The 21578-nt window shown below is 38.0% G+C and overlaps 1 protein-coding gene across 5 annotated transcripts in view; it reads left to right on the top strand.

The window, feature by feature from the left end:
- dis3l2 (DIS3 like 3'-5' exoribonuclease 2) overlaps window positions 1–21578 on the top strand; it is an 83552-nt gene that overhangs the window by 37973 nt on the left and 24001 nt on the right. For all 5 annotated transcript variants that reach the window (XM_007902401.2, XM_007902397.2, XM_007902399.2 and 2 more), the window contains 5 exons: window positions 2468–2547; window positions 4260–4372; window positions 4990–5097; window positions 8968–9201; window positions 20113–20192. In XM_007902401.2, coding sequence (XP_007900592.1) covers window positions 2468–2547; window positions 4260–4372; window positions 4990–5097; window positions 8968–9201; window positions 20113–20192 — 615 coding nt within the window. The remainder of the gene's footprint in view (window positions 1–2467; window positions 2548–4259; window positions 4373–4989; window positions 5098–8967; window positions 9202–20112; window positions 20193–21578) is intronic.

The following is a 21578-nucleotide window of genomic DNA, read 5'->3' on the forward strand; positions in this document are numbered from 1 at the left end:
TTATAGCCTTTTCAAATTGACATTGATGATATTTGTTTTTCAAAAGGTTTCAGATGGTGGCATTTTCTGAGACTGAAAACCAACACACCCACGTTCATATCATATCATATCACAGGTGCTATGAAAATAGCATAGAAACAATCATTCCTTGTTCCCCAATAATACTGTGGCCATGGAAACATTGTAGATTAAACAAAACCTGTTTTCAAATGAATCTAATCAAAGCATTTTCTTTCAGTTTTGACAACTTAATTATGTACTAATTGGATTAGAACCGAATTGTCCTTGTGTCGCAAAATGTTAAAACAGCATTGAATTACACCACTTTAAAAACTTTGATCCATAAGATTGGACTATTTAAAATGTTAGCAATGTACAGATACAGTGCAGAATAGATTTTATGAAAAAAATAAAAGCAATACTTAAGGGGAAATTTGAAATGCATTTAATAATGCCTCTCTTAAGAATTCACCAAATAAGATCATAGATGAATTGGGGTTTTAATTGGATGACCAATTTTAACATTTAATGAATTCAGTAATCTGAAATTGCTTTGAACTTTCTAGAATTTAGAATTTTGTGAAAACTGCTTGTTTATCCAAAAATAATAGGTTATGAACTTCACTTCAATGTTGTCTAATTACAGCTTCAAATTTTATCATAATTTTGAATGTTTCATCAATAATAATAAGAAAGAACTTTTGTGAAGGAATTCTAGGTCATTTCATTTTCATCTCAATATTTATAATAATAATTATCCTTGCATTTGATATAGCGCCTCATCATGTCTTCGAGACGTCTCAAAGTGCTCCACAGAAATTCACTGTAAAGTGAATATTTTGTGGGTGAAACGCAGCAGCCAATTGCGCTCAGCAGTGTCCCACAAACAGTCTTAGATTGAAGTGACAAAATTTATTATTGTTTTTTTTTGAAGGAATTATTATCCTTGGAAAAGCGATCCGCCAATTGACTAACAATCAGGTTCCTATTTACTGCTAGGTAAGCAGAGGAGTGTGGAGTAAGAAAACTTATCCACCTTTTCGCCCTGCCAGGAATCAAACCCAGATTTCTTGCTTGCGAGGCGAGCGCTCTAACCACTGAGCTACAGGACTTCACAAATAGTCTGTCATTGTTTTATTATATGTTTGGAGTTGCATTCAAGAGCTCATGGGATGTGGCTGCCACCAGGTTACTATATGTGTTCTGCACACACAGTCGCTTTCTTCCTCAAGAACAATCATCATTGGTTTTCTGATTTGCTTGCTTATTTCATTCCATTGTGCAAAGCAAGAAAGGGCCTCAAATCTTCTTGAACAGTCTTACTTTCCTTGTCGTATTCAGTTATATTGGACATGATGCTGTTCAGTATTGATTGCAGAATTGTGAGAGCTAAATACACTAAGTTCACATTTCATCTGTGAAGACCAGTTCCATTAACAGTCATCTGAAATGTTCCTGAGTTGGCCTAAAAACAATCTAAATTGAATTTAAGTTTGGTTATACTGTCAAAACCATGCCAAAGTGCAAGCAAGGACTTAGAATTCCTCTTGTTTTCAGCAGAACAATGGGTCATAAGTACAGGCAGAAATTATATTCTGGCACATTTCTCCTGTTTCAACAACAACGTGAAATTATATAGCCTTTCAAAAAGGATGATGTCTGGAAGTGCTTCATAGAGACTGAGTGGGAGCCTGAGCAGGATGTACATAGGTGGAGGGTGGGAGGGCGGTAGGTAATCAAAGTCATAGGTCCCTAGAAGGGCAGACCAGTCGCAGGGAGCAGGGAATCCTCCCACTCAGCACGCTAACAGGCGCGGTGATTCTAGCTGGACAAGCAACGGGAAAGCTTGCCAGACAGTGCTATCAATTGCAAGCTATGCGGTTTTAACTGGTTAGACTCCAACAGTACTCCCTAACACGTACTCCGGGGTCCCCATACCTTGGCTCCTGCTAATCTGCGTCTAATACTTTCCGGAGTTAGGTGAGCAGGTTGCGTCCCTCCAGGGAGAGTGCACATTCCATTTCAACATTTATCTCTGGAATTTCCATGTGTAGTTGTGATGCATGGTATTCTCAGCTTAGTTTGGATAATCTTAAGCATGGGTATGCGTTTCTGCATGTGTCAGACACCTGGCTTACCAAAGTTTGAAAAAGGTCTCCAGAAGGGATTTGAAGACTTTTGGGAGAGTTCTAGAGAACGGGGGGGCAGAGTGTCTCAAAAGTGCCTGCCAATGATTTCAGCTTTTTAAATATTTAAAGGTAACTTATTTGTTTCGAATTCAAGGGGTTTGTGGTTAACCTAGTTTGATTTTGGAAAATATTTTGAAAAAAATTATGGTAATAATTAGTTTCAAACTAATAAGTATAGTTTCTTGGAAATGGTGGTTCTGAGAATTACCTTGGCATATCCATCAAACTGTTTAAATGTTTGCTTACGTTGCCTATAAAACTTGTTTCTGTTTTAATAGGAAAGATTGCATATTTACTATTGATCCAGCTACCGCGAGAGATCTCGATGATGCACTATCTTGTCGTGAGCTCCGAGATGGTATGTGTCAATTTTTTTTTCATTTATGTTTTTATTAACATTAACTGCGCACAGCTATACATTTACATTATAAATTTATAATTTAAATATATAACTGCTTGGATCTTCTGTAGACGAGAGGTCTACTTGGTTTGAGGTCTGTTCTGTTCGACCCTGAGCTGTCCTTTCTTCCCCACATCCGCGCCACAACTGGCACTGCCTTCTACCACCTCCGGAACATCGCCAGACTGCGGCACTACCCTCACCCCTCACGCTGCTGAAACACTGGTCCACGCCTTTATCACCTCAAGGCTGGACTACGGGAACTTTCTCCTCGTCGGCCTTCCCGGCACCTCCCTCCACAGTCATTCAGAACTCAGCAGCTCGTGTACTGTCCCGCACCAGGCTTCGCGACCACATCACTCCCACCCTCACTTGCCTCCACTGGCTCCCCATCCCCCAGAATTCAAGATCCTCATAATAATAATAATCCTTGCATTTGATATAGCGCTTTTCACGTCGGGGGGGACGTCCCAAAACGCTTCACAGAGTACATTGTAAAGTGAATTGACTGAATATTTGTGGGCAAACGCGGCAGCCAATTGCGCACAGCAATGTCCCACAAACAGTCGTAGATTGAAAATGACCAATTTATTATTGTTTTTAGTTTTTTTTTTTGGAGGGATTATTATTAGGCGTGTGGAGTAAGGAAACTTGCCCAAGGTTTCGCCCTCTGCCTGGAATTGAACTCAGGTCTCTCACTTGCAAAGCGAGTGCTCTAACCACTGAGCCACAGGACTCATCCTCACCTATAAGGCAATTCAGGGCCTCGCTCCCTCCTACCTCTCTGGCCTACTATCCCCTTACTTACCTGCCCATACCCTCCGCTCCTCTGGCTCCGGTCTGCTCCACATCCCCCGCCCCAACCGCCCTACCATCGGTGGCCGGGCCTTCAGCCTCTCAGCCCCGAGGCTCTGGAACTCCATCCCCCAGTGCCTTCGCCGCTTCCTCCCTTTCCTCCTTCAAGGCCGGTCTCAAGACCTTTCTCTTCAACCGTGCCTTCAACTCCCCTCTCAACTCTCTACCCCCTCCTCGCCCCCTCCCTTCCCTTCTCTCACCCTGACCATTTCCCCCCTGCTCGGGTCCTGACCCAACTGTACAGTGCCTTGGGACGTCCTCCCGACGTGAAAGGCGCTCTATGAATGAAATCTTGTTGTTGTTGTTGAGGTCAGATGAAGTTTGAATTTATTTTACTTGAAGATTGAAAACAACAGACTAGGTGGCCAGCAAACCAATTCCCAAATAAGAAGGTTGCAGACTCCTTGCTTTGTTGTCTTACAAATATAATCCTTGAACGAAAGCATATTGTTTTCTGAAGAAATAGGCTGGCAAATTCCAGTCAAATTCATATTGTGTGTCAAATATACAACAACAACAATAATAATCTCTTTGACCGAGCCTTCAGCTCCCCTCTCGACTCTCTTCCCCCTTCTCGCTCCCTCCCATCCCTCCCCTCACCCTGACCATTTCCCCCCTCCTCACTCCCTCCCCTCACCCTGACCATTTCCCCCCTGCTCGGGTCATGACCCAACTGTGCAGCGCCTTGGGACGTCCTCCTGACGTGAAAGGCGCTTTATAAATGGAATCTTGTTGTTGTTGTTGTTGATAATCCTTGCATTTGATATAGCGCTTTATCACTAAGACTTCCTTTATGCATATTAATTTCTTTGAAGGAAACTTTGAAGTTGGAGTACATATTGCAGACGTGGGATACTTTGTTCATGAAGGTACACCGCTTGATGATATTGCTAGCATGCGAGCAACCAGTGTCTATCTGGTTCAGAAGGTGAGCAATGAGAAACATTTGTTATGGACAATGAATAAAGGTTTGGGATTCATTCACAAACAATTTTAGTTACATCGTAATAATTCCACAATGTAAAGCAAAGTTTTGAAATTGGTAAATAGATTGTTACTTATTCATAGGTAATGTATACCATTTTGACATAATTGACTATAGATTTAGAGAATAATAATAATAATAGTCCTTGCATTTGATATAGCGCTTTTCACGTCTTCTCGATGTCTCAAAGCGCTTCACAGAATAGAATGTAAAGTGAATTGACTGTATATTTGTGTGCCAATTGCGCACAGCAGCGTCCCACAAACAGTCGTGGATTGAAAATGACCAATTTATCATTGTTTTTGGAGGGATTATTATTAGGCGTGTGGAGTAAGGAAACTTGCCCAAGATTTCGCCCTGCCTGGAATTGAACCCAGGTGTCTCGCTTGCAAGGCAAGTGCTCTAACCACTGAGCTATAGGAGAAATAAGTATACTGCAGAGACAAAAAAGTCATGAAATGTGACATACTTTTGATGCAAACAAAAGTACAATTGCATGTTCACAAGCATAAGAAGCTTTATTATCTTAAGCTTTGACTTGAATGGTGTGTTTTTTTTAGGTTGTCCCAATGCTTCCAAGACTTCTCTGTGAAAATCTCTGCAGCCTGAATCCAATGCAGGACAAACTTACATTTTCTGTTATTTGGACATTGACTCCTGAAGGAAAGGTACAGCTGTTTCAATTTCTTCAGATCACTATATTTAGAAGTCAGTACATTTTATTCTCGTAACCCCATTTACTGAAATTCTAGCTACTAAAATTGTTTTGTCTGTTCTGAATACCATATTTAAATGTACGTTTGACAGTAAATTCAACAGTTCTAATACCCCTGTTTCATCATGTACCAATAATGCAATTAAAAGCTTTACAGTTCCTACTCAAGGGGTAATAGCATAATACTAATAAGTACTGGTTGGATATCAGAAGGAGCATTATTACTGCAATAATTTTGTACTAAATTCCACTAAAAAGTTTTTAAAGTTGTTTCTGCATTACCTGTCCATCCTCTCTTCACTCTTTTCTCTGTCCTATGTTTATTTAGTGTGTCTGCTTGGCTCAGTTGGTAACACTCAAGTTTCTGAGTAAGAAGAATGTAATGTCCAGTGTGACATCAACAACAACACAATTACATTTGTATCACGCCTTTCACATCGGGAGGGACCTGAGCTGGGGGTCGGGATCGGGTAGGGGGAGGGCAGGGGGGGTGTCGGAAGGAGGGTGACGGAAGGGAGAGTGCTCAAGTTGTGTTTTTTGAAATTGTAGTTGGATGTTGAACTTTTTTAAAATGAAATTTATGGTAGTTCGTGTGGTTCATTTTTGTCTGGTAGAAGCATTTTTTCTTCGACACAGCTAAAATGCAACCCAAATTTTTACATTTATAGAATAAAATGAAATTATTCAATTTAATTTGTAGATTAAACTGAAGATTTTCTGTTTTGAACGATGCAGTTAAGTGTTTTAATTTCTGCAGCAATGATGGGTGTTTAAGAGGCCATTGTTGTATCATTAAACGCAAAAAGCATGAAATTGAAAGTGAAGGCCTTTTTAATAACATATTAATGTTATTTTGTCTGTTAATCTCCAAATTCTTCCCATTTGTTGGTATGGTGTACAGTTTGTTAAGTTGCAAAAGCATTTGATTTGAAGTCGAGAGAAGTTATTCTAATAAATCACTGGTGAGGGTTGGATTTGAAATATTGTGTGCAATTTTATGCAACATAACATCGAAGTGTTAAAAGATTCAGAAAAACAAGGGTCTCCTTTTTGCATGAATCAAGGGAAGGAAACCTGACTGTCAATGAAGCTGGGAGGTATGAACTGACTCGTTGCAGAGCTTTTTTGGGGGTCACACGGGTGTCTTAACACATACAGAACCCCATCACCATGTCGAGAGTATCCAAACCAAACTGAGAATAGCAGAGTTGAATTTGTTGTCACTGAAAAAAGAACTGAAGGAGGAATATGATTCAGATCTTTAAAATAATGTTACACTAAAATAAGTATTCAGTATCAGTTATTTTCAATATACTTTTTCAAAAGCTTTCAATGAAAACCACGGGTCTTTCAGCATTCTACAGATTAGATGCATATAATTTTCATAATGTAAATCTTTTTCATGCTGGTGTATTTCTTTTTATGTTTGTGAGGTTTACATTGGCTTCGAACAACATTTTCCCTTTCCCAATTTCATTGTGCTTAACTCTCTTTGCTTGCCTTAACACCATTATTATTGTAGGCATGCTGAACCTGTGATATCACTGACTTCCCCAAGGTATTTTCGAGTTGTATTTTCAGCTGTTGTGTATGCGGTATGATAGCAAGTGCAGCCTTACATGTTGGAATCTAAATGAAAGGTTGAAGAAAATAATGGCCCATATGATTATATTGCCTTCAGTATTGGAATTTGTGAATAGTTGCAATTTAAAAGTTGTTTGCCTGTCCAAATGGAATAGTTAGCCTGCAGGTGTGTTTACAAGTCAGTCTAGTGAATTAACTTAATTAAGCCGGGTGGAAGTCAATTTCAGGTCAGAACTCGTTCTGCCCCCACCCCCATTTTTTTATTGCAAAGTACACTATGCACTGTGTTCATAAAACCTAAAATAGTTTAGGTACAACTTAAATGCTCCTCACTTCAAGATTGCTTTCATGTGCATTCAAGAACTTTTGGTAAAGTTTGGAATGAATGAAAAAAGGTGAGGACCTTAAACACACAACAACTTGCATTTATATAGCGCCCTTAAGTGGTTAGAGTCTCGGAATACTCAGCAACATAACATCGAAGTGGGAGAGAGGGAGGTGACCATAGGCACAGTCAAATAGGAAGGTCTTCAGATACATTTAGAATGCTAACAATCCAGAGCGCAGTTAACAGCAACAACAACAACTTGCATTCATGCGGGGCAGTGTCCCAGAGTTAATACCTGGTACAATGACCATAGGACTAGCAACCTCACCAGTATAACCATTGGATAGTATTTATTAGTGCAAGCACTTAAACTATTAAGACTATCAATATGGATCATTGACTCATTTAGTGTTGAGAGCCTTAAGTGCACATTGTGGAACTATTTAATTGAATAAACTGCAGTTTACCAGTACAAGGCACTCGTAAATCTGCTGCTACTAGTCTAGCTCAGAAGAGTACACCTAACAGTGACTGACTTGCAGGGTTTTCAAAAGTTGAATGCGAACAATTTCCTTCAGGTCACTTGGCAGACTGATCAATCATCAAGAGTGCTGTGGAGTACTACGAACCTATGTGGGTCAGGTATTGGTTTACTCTCCACCACACAGTCTTGAGTGATTCGCATCACCAGGCGGTTAATTTGGATCAACTCTAAAAAGATTCCACTCTTTCAAATGCCAGAACAACAACAAAATTACATTTGTATAGCGCCTTTCACGTCGGGAGGATGTCCCAAGGCGCTGGACAGACAGAGTTACGGGCCCAAGCTGGGGATTGGGGTAGGGGAGAGTGGAGGGCAGGAGATCGAAAGCACGGTCGAAGAGGAGGGTCTTGAAGGTGGCGAGAGAGGCGGAGGGAATAGGATAGAGTTCCAGAGAGTAGGTGCAGAGTGGCGGAAGACCTGCCCGCCGATAGTGGGGCGAGCAAGGCGGGGGACGTGAAGCAGACCGCAGCCCGCTGAGCAGAGGGAGCGGGTTAGGAGGTCGGAGAGATAGATGGGAACAAGACCATGGGGGGGCTGTGAAGGTGAGGACCAGGATCTTGAACCTAATCCTCTGTGTGATGGGAAGCCAATGATGGGCAAGGATGGGGTTGATAGGGTTGGGGGAGAGGACACAGGCTGCAGAGTTCTGGATAATCTGCAGCCTGTGGAGGAGTTGGGAAGGCCGACAAGCAGTGTGTTTGCATAGTCGAGCCTCGATGTAATGAAGGCATGCATGAGAGTTTCGGGGATCTGCGGTGTCAGACAGTGGTGGAGCTGGGCAACGTTGCAGAGGTGGGGAAGGCAGAGTGGGTCATGGCACAGATGTGGGGTAGAAAGGATAGTTGAGGGTCAAACAAGACCCCAAGGTTCCGGACTGGCTTAGCAAAGTTGAGTGTGCATCATGGATGGTGATGTCCTCCCGACGTAAAGGCACTATACAAATGTAATCTTGTTGTTGTTGTTGTTGTGATGCTGTCAGCGCTTGAGGTGAGGAGGCGCTGATGGGAGCCAATCAGGAGAGCCTCGGTCTTGTCGACATTCAACTGAAGAAACTTAGCTCTCATCCAGGACTTGATGTCTGACTGACATTCGGAAGACAGTATAGCCTTATTTTTATAACCGAAAATAGTGCAGAATATGATTTAACTAAACAATTGTTTATATTGCATACACTTTACTGCAACACAAATATGTTCTGATGGCTATTATGTGTGCACTCTAATTTCCATAGCATTTACAATATTTGTAACAAATTGGGTATTTTGTTTTAATGAGGAAAGAAAGGTTTCAGTATCACAATCATCACTGACTGCAGTTTATTTGATTTAATTAAATTTTTTGTGTACTTCTGAAATTTTGTTTTCTAGATCCTTAAAGAATGGTTTGGTCGAACAATTATTCGCTCTTGTGTGAACCTGAGTTATGAGCATGCACAAAGTATAATCGAGGATCCTGAGAAAGTTTTTCTTCCTGAGGAGCTTCCACCGATTTCTCCTGAACATTCTATTGCTGAAATAAAAGCTTCTGTGTTCTGTCTTCATAACATGGCCAAGCATCTTCGTAAGCAGAGGTTCAAAGGGGGTGCTTTACGTTTGGACCAGGTGAGCACCATTTATTTTGTATTGAAGTATTTCACCGAGTATTGATATTTTTAATAATGTCTTGTGGGAGTCCACGGAACATAAATAGATTCAGGATTTTGTCTACTTTGTTCTCCATATTAGCCACATTGAGCCCCGAAGTTGCTGAGTGGTGGGTGCATTATCGGAGTCCTCTCAGTTTGAATCTGAGAGAACAAATGAACAAATGAATATATGAATGAATGAATCCTCTCTGGCACTCACATTGGGAGCAGATTACCAATCTTCCTTTTCTCTGAGTAGTGGGCAAACTAGGAAAAGAGTAGAAGACTGAAGGAGTCTTGCTTTTAAAAAAGTAATGCATTGCTTTGTGTTCAGTTGCTACTGCTTTGGAAATCACATTTTTAATTGAATGTCAATAATCTCCGTCAATGAAAATAAATTGCTTACTCTGAAATGCTTCCTAAATCCCTTCACCCCACTCCCTTTCAGCTTTCAACACCCATCTCTTTGACTGCTTCTGGCCACCATTCCCATCTTGTGCTCCGACTCAAAACACTTTGAGAAGTCTCCACACGTGAACGGTGCTATCTAAGTGCAAATTGTTATCTTCTACAATTTTGGTTATTAGGCGGTACATATTTCGCCCACAAAATATAGTCAATTCACTTACAGTATATAACACTTTACAGTATATGAAGCGCTTTGAGACGTCTCGAAGATGTGATAAGTGATATCAAATGCAAGGATTAATTTTATTACATAAGAAAGTTTGATTGCCTGTTTGTTGGCTTGCAGATTTCAAGTATCAAATACTTTTCTTTTGTCTGAGTGTTCCAACCATTTGACTTAAATTTAACTTAAGGCTCTTCAAGTGATGCTATAAACTGACATTCTCTCTGAAAGCTCTTGTTGATTCTATTTTCTGATTATTTCAATGGATTCAAAAAAATATTAGTTTAAGTGCGTAATGCTTTTTGGGAAGACTGAAGACAGGTTTGTTCCACTTTGCTTAAATATTGTAAAATGTAGTAGCATTCCAGACTAGCTGTATTTATTAGTCATTGTTTTACTGATTTATTTTGCCAACCAAATAATTCAGAGGAATTTAAAAAGCTCTATTTGAACATGTTGACGAATTTTGGATATTTGGAGACACAATGATCCATTTTGTTAGAAGAATGCAATGATGCTTTCGGCTGTTAGGTTTTATGTTCAAGGAACGTCTTTGTCATGCCTGGGCTGGAAAGAGTTCTATTTTGACAGAAGGTGATTTAAAAATCATAATGGGTTATTAATCCATATCTTCTAGAAGCCCTGAAGCTATACACACTGTCACAAATTGCTCATTGATTTGGAAATTACAGATGCACTTATAAAACTGTATCCAAGGTACACTAACATTTAGTTTCTAAATCCTTGGAAATCGTTTCCAACAACACTTCGTCACTCAGATAAACCTTTACCTGAATCTCTCAGATTGGGGTCTCTTCAAGCATCTTCAGAATAATTGGAGATAATGAATTCAAGAGAATAATGGAGATAATGTTGATGTCCTTAGCCAACTTTTTTTAACAAAAATGTGCAGTCTTTTTGTTTTCTTCAAAGGGGATATAGATAGTATTCTTTGACCTGTTGTGAGTTTAATCAGTTTAAGAATTAGTGTTCATTTTTTGACTAAGGGAAATCATGAACGACTGATATTGGAGAAGTTAACAAGTATGCTTTTAGTTTCACATTGACTGAAATCTTCAGTGACTGATCAATAATTGTGCACAAAAAAAACTCATTTTTAATTTCTTTCCTCGCTGACACATTTTTATTATCTATGCAGGTTTGTTGTTGCCATGTGACTTAATCCAAAAATCTTTCTGCCATTTTACTCAAATGGCACAGAGCTTTTTGAATGCTGCCCATCTCCTTTATATTTGTCACTTGGCCACATAACTGATCAATATTACACTTAATGGCATTACAAGAAGCATTCTTCACTAAATGAGTCATGAATAGTATAAACAGACCTATAGTACATCTCTATGAAACTGCCTCCGGACTGCGCTTTTTCCATTTTTTTATAATTTTCTGTTTCACATTGCCAAACCAGGATTTAATTCATCCAACTAATTTGCCAGTAGTTCCATGACTTTTAGCCTTTATCGAAACGTTTCCTCAATACAGTTTAAAGACTGTTTTCTTCATTTTCTTGATAAATGTGCTGCTTTGTTGGATTACACTGTTTTCTGTAATTATCACATTTTGTCAGTCATTGAGATGGATTGTTTGTTTTAAGAATCTGACCCCTTAATAATTCAGCTTCATGAAGCTATCTAGCTGCATTGCCAACTAGTTAGGTATGCAGTAAAATTTAGCCATGGTGATACAATTGTTGGCAGCAGTATGCTTGATACGTTTTTGGATACGTAGTGAATGTTGTAATGAAGGTAAGTACATTGTGAAAATATGAAGTAAATGCACGACTTTAAGTGATATTGCCTTTCAGTAATGTTTAAGCGCTCTAAGACCCTACCCTGTATGAAGGTTGTATAAATACAAGTTGTTGTTGTTGTTTAGAACATGGTGAAAGGCATCTTTAGTTTTGGAAAGTTGAAGGATAATAAAAAAAATTTGGACAAAACTAACCTTTTAGTAAATGCCTATCTAATAATGTATAATATCATGTGGTGTGTGCAGAATGAGCAGTATGCAGTGGTATTTGAATGTTCTTTGTGAACAAATCCAGTTATAAGATCAGTTAAGTCGTTGAAATTTTTTTCCTGCTGTCAAAGATTAAGTAAGGTATTGGTGGTATGAATTGGTGGTATGAATCAGCTCTGCAAAAATAACACAAGAATCCCAATGTATAGTAGTCACCATTTTTCTTTGTCAGCAATGCTATGTAGAAGTCATTCCTTTTGTTTTCATTGGAATTTATAGTCCTAGTGAGAGATTGTACTGCTTGTCTGCTTACAAATTGAAAGTTGGCTTTCCCTCTGATGTGTAAGATAATGGGGCATTCGAGCTGGTTTATCAGGCAGGTTGATCGATTGTCTGGTGATTTTGCAGTGATCTACTTCACTTTGCTGACATCAAAAAATAAATTTGTGATGCATTCTGAGGTGTAAGTTAGTTGATAAGTTATTAAAGTCTGAAAACGTGACATTACTCTAACCTGCAAGAAGCTCAAAGACATTTGAAGGATCAAACACTTCTATAATATGGGATTCTTTCTACATATTGATGATATTTTATCCCTCATTCTCTGAGAATTGCTTCAACATAACTGCTTCCATGGGACCTAGTTTAATTGCAGTTATTTATTCTTTTAAACTAGCTGCACTTTTGTGGTGAAGCGATATGATAGAGTATTGAAGCACCAATGTGCTGTGCCATGGCAAACACCATTCTATTTCCACATTTCCATTGAAGTCCCAGTTGCTGTGAAAAGTAAGGAAGGAGGGAAAAGAAGAGATTATGTTATGCTTCAGAATTGCTGGATTTACAACAACAAATTACATTTACACAGTGCCTTTCACATTGGGAGGATGTCCAAAGGTGCTGGACAGTCAGAGATTTGAACTAGAGCTAGGGTTTGGGATGAGGAAGGGTGGAGGGCAGAGGAGGGTAGGGGTAGGAGGGTAACTGAAGGCGCAGTCGAAGAGGAGGATCTTGAGACGGGCCTTGAAGGAGGCAGGGGAGGGAGTGAGTTAAAGGGACTGTGGAATTTATTGCTGAAGCAACATTAGTTGCTAGAATTGCAAAGTCTGAATTAGTGGGTGCACACACTGCAGTGCAGATGCTGTTTGGAACAAAATGTAGAACAAAACATAGTTTCTATGGAAAATAATTGATTACCTTCACAAAATAACTTGCTCTTCACACTTTCTGCAGCTATAGTATTATAAAAACATTGAAAATGTTGGTATAGACTGGAATAATAATAATAATAATAATCCTTGCATTTGATATAGCGCTTTTCACGTCGGGAGGACGTCCCAAAGTGCTTCACAGAACACACTGTAAAGTGAATTGACTGTATATTTGTGGGCGAACGCGGCAGCCAATTGCACACAGCAATGTCCCACAAACAGTCGTAGATTGAAAATGACCAATTTTATTATTTTTTTTTTTTTTTTGGAGGGATTATTATTAGGCTCTGTGTGGAGTAAGGAAACTTGCCCAAGGTTTCGCCCTGACTGGAATTGAACTCAGGTCTCTCGCTTGCAAAGCGAGTGCTCTAACCACTGAGCTACAGGACTCCACTCCTGACAGTGCTGATGGAATAGAGTTCCATTAGCACTGTCAGTTTGTTGGTAGCTGTCAAGGTGCAAACCCAGATAGTGGAGAGTCATCAGGAGAGGGAATGTTTGGCTGCTGTTTTCCTTCCCTTGTCTGGGAATGCTGAAATCAATTGTAATGCCCTGACTGATATCAGAACCGTTTTGGTGTGCGTAATTCAGTATATCAGGAGGGGACCATTTAACCAGTGAGCCATTTGTAATTTTACTTTTGGAGATATATTTGAACTAACTGTTCATGATTGCATTTTTAATCTTGATTTATGTGCTTCCTGTATTGTAAAAAAGCAAACATCTCTGCCCAAAAGTCACAATTGATGTTGATGTTCTAATTATAAGACTACGGTAAAAGAGAATTCTAGATTTTAGTCAAAGGTTGGAGTGAGGAACTTAAGTGAGTTCATTTGAATTTGTAATCTACAAGGTTGTAACACGCTGTAATCTACAGGGTGTAGAGATGCAAAGAGCACCATTTTATGAGTTCTTAAACACTGCTCTGTTGAGACCTTCAGGGAATGTTATTCTCCTGGGACTAAATTTACAATATATGAAGCGCTTTGAGACGTCTAGAAGACGCAGTAAGGTGCTATATCAAACACAAGGATTATTATTATTTTCAGTTGTTGGTTGAAGGCAGGCTTCTGCATGAATGGATACAGTATAGTGTTTTGTCATTTTTTTTGGAAAAAAATCAGTTCTGTCACATGTAGTGCCCCTACATGCACAAGATTATAAAAGATTCTGTCTTAAAGAAAATTGGCTTTATATTTGGTCTTATGTGCCTAATGATTTTGCCGAAATTAATGTAACTTCTAGAAATGGCTATTTCAGATCAGACACCAGGATCTTTACCCTTTAGACTTTACAGTACCTTCTATGAAGCACTTTGAGATGGCTCGAAGATGTGATAAGGCGCTACGTCAAAGGCAAGGATTATTATTATCTTTTGACCTTTACATAAGAAGTCAAGATATTAAATGATTCAGATCTTAGTGCATAATTTAAATACAATATTAGATATTCTGATTGAAGTTTATTCTAATATTTTTAACAAAATATCTATATATTTTCTGAAGTGTATGCATTATTTTAATGCAATACATTATTACACAAGGCAGTTACAGTAATTAGGTTCACTTATTTGTTCCATAGTATCTAAAATGCACTCATATCATTTATTTTTCTACAGATTTGGAAGAATCAGTTATTACAAAAACGGTCAATTTTAAATGTGCTTAAAGAAAGGAGAGAACTTATGTTTTTATAGTGTCTTATCACTTTGAAATGTCTTGCAATGCTGTCTCGAGTGCAGTGACTGTTTTAGTCGGCACATGTGGCAGTGATTTGGGCCAGTGACAAACATGAGCATAAAATCATACCTTTATCTCACCATGAAGTTTTGTTTTGTCATGGTCATAATTTGTAGTTTCTAGAGATTGAGCAACACTGCAAAATATGCACCTTGAATCCTATTGGATATTTAAGTCTCTAATGGGGTATAGTTACTGGAGATCATGATTAACTTTTGACAGATGTTTCCATCATTGTAATATTTTGCAAAGTTTTGGCATCTGGCCTTGTCAGATACTAAATTGGAAAGAACAAATTTCTGCACCTGCTGTTCATAATTCCAACATTGGATATTCCAATGGAACACTTTTAGAATACTAAAGTATTATTAAATAAATGACAGTGTTTGTCTGCAACAGATGTTATGGCAGTGAAATATATCCTTTTTCACAATGTGGAAATTGGATATTGAAATAAACCCGCACAGGCAGTAACTTATTCAATTTAAATCACACCTAAATTTTATATTTTCTATAGATGAAATTGGCATGAGGTATAAATGCAACTTAGGAATGGGATTAGCTCTGTGGTCATTTCTATTTAATAAATTCTTTGAGCACCACTATCATGCTGATTTCCTCAGGTTATTAACCTAATATTTAAAAAAAAATTGTCACCCAGTTCACTGTTATTTAACAATACTTCAGTACTGGAGAACATTGAAAAAGGACTTGTGTTCTACAATAAGTCAATTATCAATTCATGTGCGTCGTTTAAGTTTCATATATAAACAGCAGGTGCTCAGATTTATTCATTTCTGTCCAACTTAATACCTGAACAAGACGGAAGGAGAAAAGTAGTGGAATATTACACAATGGAAACATCTGTTAACAGTTACTTTTGATCTGCTGTATGCATGTACAACATACGCAGATGGTCACTTAGATGTTACTAAAACATTATTTAATATGTTCATTAAATGTGCAATCTGATCCCAAAACTATAGTAACCTTAACACTTAATTTTTCTAATCTTCTAGTTATTGTTTGCGGAAACTGAAGTGATAATTTGGTAAGCTGGAGTTGACAGATGTGCTTTAAACTCTATTATTATGAGTCGTGTAGCTCAGTGATTAGAGCACTTGCCTCGCAAGCGAGAGACCTGGGTTTGATTCCCGGCAGGGCGAACTCTTGGGCAAGTTTCCTTAATCCACACACCTGATAATAATCCCTCAAAAAAAAAACAATAATAAATTGGTCACTTCAATTCACGACTGTTTGCGGGACACTGCTGTGCGTGATTGGCTGCTGTGTTTCGCCCACAAATATACAGTCAATTCACTTTACAGTATATTCTGTGAAGCGCTTTGAGATGTCTAGAAGAGGTGAAAAGCACTATATCAAATGCAAGGATTATTATTATTATTTTATTTATTTATTTTACCTTGATATATAACCATTATAGAACTTCTTCCATGTATGGGGTCATTGCATACAGAATTTTCTAGTCATGATAACATCAGTTCTTTGTTTTGATTATGCTCTATATACCACTACATCCTTGCAATGCTTTTTTTTTTGGCTAATAAAAAAATAGCAAAAGGTGCTGCTTCTTTAAGACATTGCGACTTCACAAGACTTTGGCCATTTGATTCCTCCCAGTTCCATATGTAAGGAAAGTAATACCCGCCCACACACACCAGTTCCTATTTCCCACTTTGCAGCTGAGAAGACTTAGCCTTATGGCATTTGAGTTTTTAAAATTTTCTGTGTTTAGTTATAGATTTCAATCCTAGCTATCTTACATAGTCTCTGACTACTTGGTTTGTATTCTCTTTTCCAACTTGGTTTGCCCCAATCTCTTCTCGTAATCTCTTTGTCATTGAATTCCCCTAAAATTAGAACTGCTTGTATCTATCCAAGCAGCTTCTCCATCTGACTGTTCACCTGATGTTGGTGCTCTCTCTCTCTCTCTCTCTATGTACGTGGTGGTTGCAATAATTAATCTTTTCACTATTGTTGGTTTCTGCACACCATAATTACTTTATATAACCCCAAACTTTCACAGTAAATTCTGTTAGCTAGACTGTTAGCTCGACTATGTATGCTGTCAAGCACACTGACATTTGACAACTATCCTTTATCGAAGTAATTAATATTGATAGCAGGTTCATGCTTCCTATAGCAGAATGATACAACTTAAATATGAAACCTTGTTTCTTCAATTGAGATACTCCTTCAAGCAATCTGACTAGTTCTAGAAAATAAATGAATTCAGCTCTGCAAATATCCAGGAATTGTAACAGTTCAAATAAGCTATTAGCCTGAATTACTCTCTAATGCATTTTCATTTCACTTGCAATATTAGTTCTGATAGCCATTTCAAAGATTTCTTTTCTGTTGTTTACTTGCGAGACTAGAGGAAGAAGTCCTTCTTTGTCTTGTTTATATCATTTCCGTTGTCATTGTTTGTACAGATCTGAATCTGTTAATCTGTCTGAGTACAGTCGGTTCTATATTCTCACTCAAATCAGACTGCTGAGATCTCCTTGTATATATTTGTGGAAAATTAGTTCACTTAGCAGGACCATAGAGCTGCAAGAACTCTTTGAATGCAGAATAAGGTGAATTGGGTTAACAAACATTCCCAGACAATGCACACTCCACTCTTTTCTATTTTTTTCTCTCCCTACACGCCACCCCCCCAACACCGAACCATGGGAATCTCTAAATCAAGATTATCCTGCTTATCAAATTATCAAAACAATATTTTACCGTAACATTGCTTATTTCCTTTGCTAGGACGATGTTCAAATCTGTGTGATTTGAAATCTTAATTAGCTGCAGACATTTTTCTGTATTTTGGAAGGACAAGAATATTTTAGTATATGCTAACTGAATAAAGTCACTACATTTATTTATATGTAGAAATACGTCAAGTCTAGTGCAGAATTTAAATTGTATTGCAAATTATTCCCTTTGGGTTGGCTTCCCGTTTACTTAGATGCTCCGATACAATGTGAACTGAGTTGAAACTTTGTGCAATATAAAAGGAGTGCATGGCAAGAAATTATATTGCATTTAAAATTGAACAAATACAATTAGAGGATTAATACTTGAAATCCTGCATTCATATGATAGATGAGGGACTGCGGTTTTAAATTAGATTAGTTGTTTCTGAAGAGTCTCCACGTAAATTAACTTAATGCACTGTGTTTTCAACTCCTGTTGCATTGTGTGCCAAAGTGCCACGTGGGATGACCTTACCGTCAACTTGAGCCATGCTGGAGACTACCCCTGCTGGTGATGTGGAATAGCTCAAACAATGCCACTTTCAGCAATGCAGTGAAGTGAATGACTATTTTGTTTGATTTTCAAAAGAATAAAATGGATTTTGGCACCTCAGTCTATGCATTTCAGAGAATCGGTGGTTTCCCAGTAACTCAAAGGATGAGAACTTTAAAGAATGGAGCAATGGCTTTTGAGCATGTTGTAAATTTCTTAACCTAATCATATTAAAGTTGGCTACAGTGGCCACTGTTTTCCTGCCATTATATTGGCAGCTTTTTCATCTTTGCTGATTGATAACTTGGGTTTTGTGGTTTAGCCAAGCATTATATTATGTAAAGTTAATTAGAAATGTTAGGGCTTTTGTTCAGTGTTAAATAGGGCAACATGGCCATGAGAACTATCTGGCATGCCAATGTTTCCAGGTAATCAAAATAAAGCATACAAATACATTTCAGGCTTGACATCTTGTTACAAGAATCAAAGCCATAGCTACAATGTTGTATGCCAGATTTCACTGAAATCAGTATCCCCAACATAGTGCTGTGAGGTTAACAGGTTTTAAAATTTTGCAAGTCTTTTCTAGTGGTTTCTTTAAAAAAAAGTACTTAATATGTGTGTATAAAAAAAAAGAGCTTTGGAAATGTGTTTTGGTTTGATGTGATCAGTTTCTTAGTTCAGGCAGCTTTAGTGTTGCAAATGGATTTCTTATAATCTCAGTGGACATCGTTCCCAAACCTAGCCACAAACAGATTAATATCAGTCAGATTTCCTCAGTCGTATTTGATTCTCCTGAAGATCTGAAGCAAAATGTTTTCAAATCATGTCTATGGAGAACAGTTTTTTGCAGACACCGGGGAAGTTATAATAATAATCCTTACATTTGATAGAGCGCCTTTCATGTAGGGAGGAAGTCTTGAAGTGCTTTACAGAATATGCTGTAATTGTGTTTTGTGCATGAACGAAGCATCTAATTTGTACACAGCAGTGTCCTGCATACAGCAATGAAGTAAACGACCAACTTTATTTGGGGGAATTGTTGGCAAGGATACTAATAGAAACTCCCTTGTCTTGAAGGGAGTGAAGTTTGAAGTGAACTTCTTGAAAATTATGAAATACAAACCAGTTCTATTCATGCATATGCTGTAGTATAGTGAAATATAAAACCATCAGAGATGTGTCAGAATAGGCAAATATAAGAGGAAATCTGCATTTGAAAATAGTTGAGGATTTAAGTGTCCCTAACAAGAAAAACAAACTATAATTATCCACGAGCACGTAATGTGAAAAGCCTGTTTGTAATTGAAGTAGGCAGTTTTTTTAAAAAAAAACTCCAGTTCAGAGAAGGGGCAATCAGTGTGTTTGAGTTGCTTCGGAATAATTCTCTTCATAAATAATACACAGAGAAATACTCACTAATATGACACTTCCTAATTACATCAACAATTGAATACAAAATAATTGCTATGTTTGCCTACAAATAGTGGCTGCATTTGCAGCAATTACCTATTAAGATCTTTGTAACATTTTGTCCTCTTAAGCAGGTGAGTATATTCTTACGCAGCACTTCAGACTTGCCTCCAAATCAGGTCATGCGTGTTTTTCACTCAAATTTTCTGTATTACTTTGAAGTAATTGAGGGTGAATGAATGAATAAGAAATGCTACCATTAGTGTAGTCTTCATCATTCTTTGAATGCAGATTGTCTTCATATTACATTTTCCAGTCATTCTATCCTTTAGTTCCCTTCTCTGACCTGGAAGAATTGGAGTTTAGTATTTTTCTGCATGTTTCCTGCATCATTGAATCAACTGACTCTTTCTGCTGCCAACTTCTTTCCATTGATTGGATTAAGCTTTTTCATTTTGTGTATGGAGCTTGAACTACAGTAAATAACTGAGGAAAACAACATCAAAAGTAAACGGTTTAACATTGCATCCTCTAATCACAGAATAACATTTTGATTGAGTGCAATTGCACACTTGACATGTCATAACTGATTTGGAAGAGTTTTTAGTACAATTTGAAGTATTATAATAAATTGATACCTTCTTTTACAGCTGAAGATATCTTTTACCCTGAATAAAGAGACAGCAATGCCTCAAGGATGCTACGTCTATCAATACAAAGACAGCAATAAGTAAGTTCATTCAACTAAGTATTTCCAGTAGCTTTTTTTCATCTTCAATCATATGTGCTGGAAAAAATAACAAATAAAATATTACCCTGAGTGAGACAAACATGCAAAATGAATTTCACATTTGTACATTGATTCTAGGTGATTGAGAGCTATTTGAATTGTTATTTAGTTGGTTGGGACATCCTCCTGACGTGAAAGGCGCTATACAAATATAATCTTGTTGTTGTTGTTGGTAGGGTAATATTAACTGCCTGCTATTCAATTTTGAATCTCATCAGAGATATTGGAATCTGCTAACAAGTTCAGTTTATTCTTGAGCACATTTGCTTAGAAGCTTAAAGAATACCTGCTAGTGGAGAATACTACATTAGAGAATGTAGTTCATGCTGTGGCTGATGTACGTCTATGAGTCAAGCTATGCAGTGAACTGGTAAAAGGAAGTCACTGCATATCATTATTATTGATGTGTCACCTCAAGGTCAAAGTTGATTTCAGTATGACAAAAAACATTATTTTGCCTCTCTTTTATTTTAAAGAGGTTAGGTTCAGAGGGGAGGTTGAGGGGAAGATTTAGTGCCCAATCCAAGGATTGAGTGTGAGTCTAGCATACTTTTGTTTGGGGAAACGAAATCCCATGTATTACATGCCCAGTTTGCCAGAAGGATCAAATTGTAAATGTCACATTGAGTTTCATGCTGAGAGATCCATGTAAAGGCACCAAATTACTCTCATAATGAAGTGTAACCCAGAACATATTTGCAGATTTTGAGAAGTAAGTTAGTTCAATCTACACATGGAATGTGTATAAGCTGCCCTGAAGAAGGGCGCTATATAAATGCAAGATGTTGTTGTGTTTGTGCTGGTTAAAATAGTTTCACAATTGTACCAACAATGCTTGCAATCCCATTTTGGTTCTCATTATTTACCTGAATTTATTTATCACTTTCCTCTTAATCGGAGAATTCTTCTTTTATTTACAAATATGAAGCAGAAGGTAGAATGCAAAGCATTTGTTTCCGTATTTTCTCTTTGACCGTACCTTCAGCTCTCCTCTCGACTCTCTACCCCTTCCTCGCTCCCTCCCTTCCCTCCCCTCACCCTGACCATTTCCCCCCTGCTCGGGTCCTGACCCAACTGTCCAGCGCCTTGGGACATCCTCCTGACGTGAAAGGCGCTCTATAAATGGAATCTTGTTGTTGTTGTTGTTTCCAAAACTAAACTTGTCTTTGTTGATTTCCCTCTGGTTTTGAGCCAATTAAACTATTGGGCAAATTATTTGTATGTGTCTGTCAGATCAAGAAAAGTATGGGAAGTATTTAGAATAGAACGAGACGATCAAACATGGAATCAAATGTGGTTTGCAGAATTTAATACTGCTACTACTTT

The sequence above is a fragment of the Callorhinchus milii genome, unplaced genomic scaffold (assembly GCF_018977255.1).
Source record: "Callorhinchus milii isolate IMCB2004 unplaced genomic scaffold, IMCB_Cmil_1.0 Scaffold11, whole genome shotgun sequence".
In the NCBI taxonomy this organism is placed as follows: Eukaryota; Metazoa; Chordata; class Chondrichthyes; order Chimaeriformes; family Callorhinchidae; genus Callorhinchus; species Callorhinchus milii.